We start from the raw sequence: 9,882 nt of genomic DNA on the forward strand, positions 1-9,882 counted from the left end.
TTCGGCCAACTATATCCTCCAGAAAGAAGCAAACATTGCTTTCAACTTTTAAGTTTTATGTTTAGCATGAAAACTTCCTTATCAAAATAAATGGTCGCAAACAAAACTTGCACATGATTTTTTAAAGGAATTTATAGATTTTACCTTTCAAATTAGTTCTTCCTGAAAATATATGCCAATTTTCAATAGTTTATATATCATTACATTGGTATCATATACACATGTCAATCATGGATATTAATCTTAACGTATTACTCTTCAAAGCACTTGGTTTTTAGAGTGTATCTTCATTTTTTTTTTTTTAATTTTACTTGGAAATTTGGTATTCCAAGTGAGTGCGACAGAGCCAGAATAAAGCTAAATTGTTTTAACTATTATAGTCCCTTAAATCCTTTCAATTTTGAAAGACATATTGAAATAAAATAAATTTTACTGCATATATTGTCCTTGGTTGGTGCCATAGTTTGAGCAGGACCCCTGGGCCCAGATCTGCCTGTCATACTACCCAGATCTACCCAATTGAAAGGATATTCTCCACAGATGAGTGGAGAGTGGGGTCTGACTTTCACATGAACTCTGGTGCCCCATATTTGACCATGTCCCCTGGATGGGGAGGCCTGGTGGCACTCAGAGGAAGGATAGCAGGCTACCAAGAAGAGACTTGATACCCTATGAGGAAGAGGTCCCCCTCAGTCACAGTCATAGGGGAAGGGAGTAAGGGAAGATGGGATGGAGGGTGGAATGGGAGGATACAAGGGATGGGATAACTACTGAGATGTAATATGAATAATTTAATAAACTATATTTTAAAAAGAAATAAAAGAAATTAATTAATAGAAAAATAAATATAATCTATGTAATTGAGTATCTAAAATTGTTGGAAGAAAGAATTTTTAATACATTCACTACAGGAAAATTATATAATTTAATGTAATATGCTAGTTAACTAAAATTAATAACCAACTCATACCTGAGTCAAAGTGTTATGTTCTATATTACAAATATATATAAATAATACTTATTCATTTAAAAAGTACATAAATTAAAGAAATACATAATTGTATATCTTTATAAATATTTTCAAATAAAAGTATTTTACCCATAGTCAATGTGCTAATTTCAATATCCCATTTCACTTTTCAATAAATTTTACTTATTCTATTCTAAGATTCATTAGTGAGTGGCTTTCCTGTTTCTTGAATATTGACTTGAACACTTATCACTCAATAACCGTTTCTAGTCTGGTAGAGAAAAGTCTTCTATAAATACACTAAGCACAATATGTTGAACTGTGTGTGGTAGCATAAGAATGAAATACCACGCTAACAAACACTGTGTACGCATCATTGGGATTTAAGTTTTGATCGCTTACATCTCAACTTGCGTGTATAACTTTATCTTTTGATCCTTTCAATAGAATACTCATGTATTTTAAGCTTTGATATATAAGGTACATTCCGGCTAAAGTATTAGTATTCAAACATTTTTGTATAGTTTTGCATAATTATTGTATAAAACCACATAGAATAAGCTACAAAGCCTGTAAGATATATTTACTTGGCATTTTTACATCATGGATTACTTTGTACTTACTAATGCAACTGAACAAAGCAGTATTTGTAAAGTTCCACATCATGATTGAATATATTGCTATGGCATTGCCTCTTCCTTAATAAATTTGCAGGCAAAAGTGAGAAGAAAAATAGCTTTTCTTTGAAAGGAGAAGGTGAAGATGCATTAGTTCATTCCACTTGATTTATTCCCTGTACTTTCTTCTGTCCTTGGTCAGTGAGACTGACCTTCCCCATTGTCAGTATATTTCTAATTGTAGGCATAATTAGGTTTAGTTATTTATCAAGAAAACTGCAGGGTAAGCTTGCAGCATGTGCAGCACTAATGCTAACCTCCAGCTGTCAGACATGCCACACTGCCAAATACTCAGTAAGTGTGCTTAGTGCATACGATGTTTTATAGAAATGTTCAAAGGCTCTTTTGTGAATTTAAACTTTTTTTTTCTTCCTTTTTTGTTTTGTTTTTTGTTTGTTTGTTTTGGTTTTTTGTTTTTGTTTTTTCAAGACAGGATTTCTCTGTGTAACCTTGCTAGCTGTCCTGGGCTTGGTTTGTAGACCAGGCTGACCTCAAACTCACAGCGATCCTCCTGCCTCTGCCTCCCGAGTGCTGGGATTAAAAGCCTGCGCCACCACACTTGGCTAATTTACCCTTTCAGTAGGAAGTTTTTATTGTGAAATATTTCTCGTTTGAATTACGTGTATTGCAAATGTATGTGTGTTGAATGAGTTTATTTTAAATATAAAAATAGAATTTTGTTGTATAACATTATATAGGATTCAGATGACAACATACATGTACATACATATGTGTGTGTCTGTGTTGTTTGTGTGTGACACACAATGAATTATCCATATATCTCCCACTTCTCATCACTGGAAACTTTCATAAATATAATTGACTGAGAATATTTGTTCAAAAGATACAATTTAATGTCCTGTGAGCACTGAACAACTCCAGAAAACACAAGTGCATGCACTGTTTTGGTCATGCAGTTCAAGGATCAGCGTGACAACAGACAGAGGCATGATTGAAGTGCTTGCAAAATGCTGACCACCTGTATGAAATACATGAAATATCTTACCTTTGAGGAGGGAACAAATCACTATTCTGAACCACTTGTACTTCCTCTTCCAGGTAGCAAGAATTTATGGTTTCCTTTGCTCTTTCTGATGTTCCCAGGGGAAGTATCATGCAATTTGTTCAAATGATCACAGCCAGATCATCTTAGAGACCTAATACTTTGTTGTGTTATTCTAATTGTCTGGGTCCCTTTGTGGATTCTCCAAGGAGAAGTGTAGAGAGATAACTGCCAAAAGGAGACTCACAGGCTTGATTTCCAGAGACCTGAGTAACTTAAACAATTCTTCATTCTTGTAAAGAGTTTCAATTATTAATGTTACCATGAGATATAATTTGAAATATGATTTAACTCCATAAAAGTGAAGACTTTCAGAATCATTACAGAATTATGTATACATCATTGCTGTCACATAAGATACTTTAAAAATATTACTCAGGAAAACATATGGAAGACATGAGACTTATCCTTCAACCCACGTTTGTGAGTTAGAACTTACAGTTCCTGAAGACACCCAGCTATGCTCTTCTCAAAACCATAATATAATACCTAAAATACTTGGATGAATGTTTCCTCTTGAGTTTGAGATGTGTATGTCTATTCTTTTATGTAGAAAAGCTTTGCAAGCTATTGCAATGAGTCTGCAACTGCTGTGTCTCCTGAATAAAGGCCTGGGTCCTCTTGGATAATAGGCACTGGCATCATGGTATCATCATGGCATCAACATTAAGCACTGACTTGTCTTTCATATTCTTAATATTGGAGCATGGGTACATTTACAAATAATGGAACATAAACCATACAAATTGATATTTTAAAAGCTGTGTTATCTGTGCTTCTTGTGCAAAAGATAAATCAATTACTTCATGTTCATATAAGTAGAGACAAAAAGGTCCACTTAGCATTTTAATAGTGTGTTTACTTTTGAAATGTATCCTTTCATTTGTACTATATGACAATATTGCATAGTGCATTTTATGTATTATTTTTCATTAAATAATTTATTTACTTTATATCTTAGTAGGCATTTCCCCTCACTCCTCTCTTCCTTGTCCTTTCTTCTCCCCTCCTTTCTCCTTATCCTTGGCTTCTGCCTATTTTCAGAGAAGAGAAGGTCTCCCATTAGCAGCAACCAGCCTTGCCATATCAAGTAGAACTGAGTATATCTTCTATTGAGGCTAAACACAGTATCCCAGTTATGGATAAGGGCCTCAAAGGCAGGAAACAGTCAGAGAAATCCCCTGATCCTGCTGTTACAGGTCGCACATGAGGACTAAACTGTACATTCAAGGGAGCCTAGATCCATCCCATGGCTTCTCTGTGACTGGTGATTCAGTTTGGGTGAGCTTCTATGGGTCCGCCATAGTTGATGTAGTTTTCTTTCTTGTGGAGTCCTTGATATCTCTGGTTCTTTCAATCTTTCCTCTCCTTTTTCCATAAGATTCCCTGTGCTTGGCCTAATGGTTGGCTCTGAGGCAAGCTACTCAGATGACAGTCCTGCAAGCCTTCTGTCTGCAAGTATAGCAGAATACTATTAATAGTGTCAGTGGTGGGCTCCCTCTCATGACTTGTGACTCCAGTTGGGCCAATCATTGGTTGGCTGGACTGATGGTTTTGTGATGACTGAAATATGGTCCTATTCTCTAAGTATAGCAAAATATCACTAGGAGTGATTTTCTCACTATTTTTAAAATAACATTAGTATTTGGTTCATTTCTAGATCTCTGTACTGTCTAGTCTCAGGTTCTTGCCATGCAAACCTTAAAAAAATCAAATATTGATTACTTACTCCCAAAAGTTTTGTGCTACAATTGTCCTGGTATATGTTGCAGGCAGGGCAATATTTTACATGAAAAGGATTGTGGCTAGGTTGGTGTATGTGTTTCTCTTTTGTATTTCTGTAGAGTGTCTTTCTGTACCACACACACTAGAAAATAAGGGTGAAAGTACTATATGAGCCCCAGCTTGACAACTCTGTTTACAAGGAGTTCTGTTTGTGTTGTTATTTTCAACATGAGACCTTGCTGTTAGTTTGTGAAGAATAGCCTATTTTTTTTTTTCTAACAGCATGGGTTATACGTGGATTTCTATTGGCATCTTTAGCCAATAACTCCAATGTATCTAATCCAGAGATGGTACTGGAAGTTCCATTCGGTGACAAGAGATGGCCTGTTCTGAGTCGGCCTCCTTCGTATTTGGAAAATTCATTAGAATAGCATTTATATATTTTAGAGCGTTTCTGTTTCACTAGGTTTCCATAGCACACCTCAAATACCTGTCAATTTTAGCTCTCTCACCTTGCTTCCCTCTTCCTCTGCACCTGATCACCCCAATCTAGTCCTCCCATCCCCAGTATAAATATCTTCTATCTCCCACCACCTTTAAGACTAATTCATGTAGGCATAATTTTTTCTCAATGTAAAATAGTGGTATTTATATGTTGGCAGTAACAGCTCTCTAATTGGACTGAGGGGCCATCAACAGGACAGAAATCATGGCGGGTACTGTAATTACAGCCAACTATTTGCGGCTAGTAAGGTCATGAATCTTAGTGGAGAACCAAAGATTTAAAAATGATAATGGAAGCAACGCCTGGTGGTATTCATCAGTAATTTCAGCATTAGTGAGAAAGACGCACAAAATATCAACGAGTTCAAGATCACTCTGGTCTATGTAGAGAGTTACAGGCCTGCCATGGCCCATCTCAATAATAACAAAAAATAAAAACTTGTACATAGGCACCATCTCAATTTGGTTTTAGTTTTTATGTGACAGGTAAGTAATGAAAGTAAACCAGTTTCTTATAGTTGTTCATTCATTTAATAAACATAAATTTCTTTGAAAATTTAAGAAATTTCAATGAAAACACATTTTTATGTTTGATTCATTTATTTAAGACAAGTAACAGTTGGTGAAAAAATTTTAAAACAATAAAATTTAAGATAAATACATGCTGGATGATTAAGACCTTTTTCTTGTTATTAAGCTAGATACATGCATAGAAAAGATACAATTCACAAAATTAATTTTATCTGTAACATTAAGAAAGAATATTACACAATACTCTCCACAACCTTTCTAGAGCACATTTTACATCTTGGTTCCTTAGACTGTAGATTAATGGATTCAACATAGATATAATAAGAGTATAAAAAATGGAAGCCACCTTATCAGTGTCAAAAGAGTGACTTGACTTGGGCTGCACATACATAAATATCAAAGTCCCATAGAAGACGGTGACCACTGTCAGGTGGGACCCACAGGTAGATAGAGCTTTCTGCCTGCCTTCTGCTGAATTCATCCTAAAAATCGCTATAAGAATGAGTAGGTAAGAAAATAGGAGAACCACTAGAGATGAAACCAAATTGAACCCTGCCGAAATCAAAATTATAATTTCAATTTCATGTGTATTTGAGCAGAGCAATGAAATTAAAGGAAGACTGTCACAGAAATGACTTATAATCTTGTAGCCACAGAAGGGTAAAGCAAAAATTTTTATAGTGATGAGAAGAGAAATAATGACACTATAGATATAAGGAACTGCCACTAGCACCCAGCATACCCTGTGTGACATTATGACAGTGTAGAGCAGAGGCTTACAGATGGCCACATAGCGGTCATAGGACATTGCAGACAGAATAAAGAGTTCACAGATGATGAACACAAGAAAGAATGTTAGCTGTGTTGCACAAAGATGATTAGTAATTGTATTTTGATCAACAACAAAATTTACTAGCATTTTTGGTCCCACAGCAGTAGAATATCCTAGATCAGTAATAGCCAGGTGTCTGAGAAAGAAATACATAGGTGTTTGTAGCCGAGAGTCCATAATGGTGAGGATGATCAGGCCCATATTACCCATCAGTGAGATCAGATAGATGATGAGAAACAGGCCAAATAATGGGGCCTGCAGCTCAGGGCGGTCAGTGATGCCCATTATGATGAATTCAGTCACCACTGTGAGGCTATGATTCTCCATCTGCATTTATAGCAAACTCTATTTTAGATTGATACATCAGTCTACCCAATAACTTTTTTGCATTAACACCTAGGAGAATTTGTAAAATACAAAACAAATGAAATTAGATACCTCTGAACTTCCCAGCTTTGTTATTTACAAATGAAAGCATCCTTACTAATAAAAAAATTTTAACTAAACTTTAGAAGACAGAGACAGGTTAGAAGTTATCAGTTTAATTTTAATAAAGCCGTTTTAACTCAGGGCAAACTTGAGATTATCTTTGTCAGAAATGATGTAAAGTTATAACTAGAAAATTATATTATAAATGAGTATCAATGTTATCAATTTTATATCTTCATATATAATTATCATTGTACTGTTTTTAATAATAATTTATATTAATCCAAGTTTAATTTTATAGTGGGACTTACAAACTACTTTTAATAACATGATGAAATAATTAATAATTTAAAATTTCAAATCTCAAATTATAAAGCACACAGAAACTATTATTGAACACAGAACCTTAATTCTAGGAAGTTTAATAGCTTGGATATAATGGAAAAATATAGGATAGTGTCTGAATAAAGAACAAGAGGAGTGGCTGAAATGATATTTCAGTGATTAAGATCAATTGCAGCTCTTCCAAAGTGTCCAGGAAACACTTGCAACACCCACATTACAGCTGACTTAACTCCTCTTTAAGGGTTTCTCACATCCTCTTTTTTACTCTGATGGGACTAGGCGTGCACATGGTGGAACAAATACATGCAGCCAATTATTTAGTTATATATTGTACATAAATTAATTAATAAAAATTTAAAATATGAAAATGGATTATAGGATCAGGACAAAGATCTGAGTGGACACTACAAATCTTACTGTAAGAATTTATGTCTGTTACATTTTATTTTACATTAATTGTGTTTTGAAAATAAAATTAATAGTAATTCTATACATTTACACACATAATGGGTGTATAAAATTTTAATAGCAATATTATCAGTGCTATATCTTACTTTATAATTCTAATAAAATGTTATTTTGGTGAAACTGATGATTTCTAAAGTTTATTTTTCCTATGGATTTATAACTAACATGTCCATGAAGAATTTCTGAGAGGAGGAAGGCATATACTACTTACAAACTAGTCTCCTATCTTAAAGACACAGTAAGTACCAACACTGACTTAAAAGAGACAATTCAAGCAATACACACAAATAATACTTCGTAAATAAAAATGGTAGGAAAAGGCTCTAAGTAAACTGTGAGATAAAAAAAAAGCATACACCTCATTGCAGCTCATTAATTATGACTCAAAACTAAATAAATTAAATATTGCTTATGATATTGAGACCACTTTAACTCTTACCAGCCTCCAGGGTTAATTCTTCCCCCTAGGAGAAATACAGATCACATTAAATTATCGGACAGCTACAGAAGTATCATAAAGCATATTATTTATTCTAGATTGTCTTTTTATACCATCATTAACTATTATAAAGTACTTTATGTGTTGTCAACAAAATTTTTCTCTATATATTATAACAATAAATGTCTTCGGAATGCTATGAATGGAGAAAGAAACTGGCACATTTACACTATAGAATACTACTCGGCTTTTAAAAACAAGGAGATCCTGAAATTTACAGGCAAATGGATGGAACTGGAAATGATCATCCTGAGTGAATTAATGCAGACCCAGAAAGTCTCACATGGTATATACTCACTTGTTATATGATAGTCTTTTACTCACCTTATCCTATCTTATTTTGTTGTGTTGATTGTTATCTCTAAGAAGCCTGTTCTTTTCTGATGTGTGGAGAGATGTGAAGTGGTTCCTGTAAAAGCATCTTTTACTTTTCAGATGTATTTGTCATCTCAGAGGCTCACTGCTGAATATGCTCACCATTTCTAGTACTTTCTTTACTTTGATTGGCTAGTTCAACTTAGTTGTCCTGGCCCAAACTCCTCCCCCCAAACAACTGGTTCACGCTTGTTTCATCTTCTGACTGAATTGCTCTGCTTGGCAAGACTGCCTCTGAACTCCACAACTGATGGCACTGACTGCATACAACTGAACTGAACTTTGCTCAACTGTTCTGTACTCTGCTGAAATCAATGAAACTGACTGACCCTCTTTCCCTGTGTGGTTCTTTTATGTCACCTCTCTTCTTGTGAGAGTTGTGCATACCCTGTCTCTAACTCATGCTGTCAAATCTTTCTCTGATCCCTCACTTTGTCCTCGGTTAGATATCACATTCAAACATCACTGCTTCTTTCCACAAATAAAATTTACCCGAAAAACGTGAGCTAAAAGTGTTTCTGTGTTTCACGCAGAGGGAGCAAAGGTGTGAGGGGGGCATTTTGCTGGATTAAAATATTTCTGCATCATCCACCTTTGGTTAAAGCTAAAGTTTTTTATATATTTTAACTTTTTATAAAAGAAATAATTACCAATCCCACAAACTTAACAGTCTAAATGTCCTTCTGAAAATCTGGTGATGCAGTGATCCTTCATAACGGAAATCGTGATCATCTGTCCTTCAGCAAATGTACATTCAGCATCCGAGTTTTCCAGTCTAGTGAATGATCCGTACTTTTTCAGCTTGTTGAGCTGTTGCCATATAGGAAGGTCGGCTTTTCGCATCATCTGTGTTGCTGTGTTTCTTTATCTCTTTTTCCTTAGTCATGCCTTTGATATGGAATCTTCTCTGACACAGATTGGATCTTTAGTGGAACCCATAGACTGTCATCACCTGTGGAAGCATAGCCAACATCTCATCCCCAACGTAACACATTCTCTGACTACCATTCTGATGTGAAAACATCTTTAAAGCCTACAGGTTGATCCTATTCTGCAGGTTTACTTTCCTACAATCCAGTGACTTTCAGCTAATCATATTCCACCTTTCTGTTTATCAAAGTAAAATTAAATCTTTGTGAATCTACACATAAACTAGACATTTAGGCACTCACATTCCACGCCCAGCTCCACAACAGAAAGCGAGGCTTCTCACCAATGTAAACACATAAACAATCAAGCCATACTACATGGCTTATGCATGCCAACGTACATTGCCAGTTAAAAGAGGTATTGCTTGAGAGAGTATTGATCTGAGCTCCACATTGTCATAGGAGATCTTTCCCAATAGGTTTTTGGCTTTCATCTTCTTATTCGACCTTCTGGTCCCAAACATTTAATTTGTTTTATAGTATGTTGTACTTGAGATAATGTTTTAATCCCTACAAAATGTATAGATACTTTCTG

At 35.0% G+C, this 9,882-nt stretch overlaps 1 protein-coding gene across 1 annotated transcript; it reads right to left on the reverse strand.

Moving 5' to 3' along the window:
* Positions 1-5,690: 5,690 nt before the first annotated feature.
* On the reverse strand, positions 5,691-6,635 carry LOC127207187 (olfactory receptor 8K3-like). The gene has a single exon (XM_051166556.1). The coding sequence runs from the start codon at positions 6,633-6,635 to the stop codon at positions 5,691-5,693; it is 945 nt and encodes a 314-aa protein (XP_051022513.1).
* Between the last annotated feature and the right edge of the window lie 3,247 nt (positions 6,636-9,882).

This window comes from Acomys russatus, chromosome 24 (genome assembly GCF_903995435.1).
Source record: "Acomys russatus chromosome 24, mAcoRus1.1, whole genome shotgun sequence".
NCBI classification, from domain to species: Eukaryota; Metazoa; Chordata; class Mammalia; order Rodentia; family Muridae; genus Acomys; species Acomys russatus.

Excerpts from the sequence above, each read along its gene's own strand:
- LOC127207187 (XM_051166556.1), bottom strand. The coding sequence starts at position 6,635 with ATGCAGATGGAGAATCATAGCCTCACAGTGGTGACTGAATTCATCATA.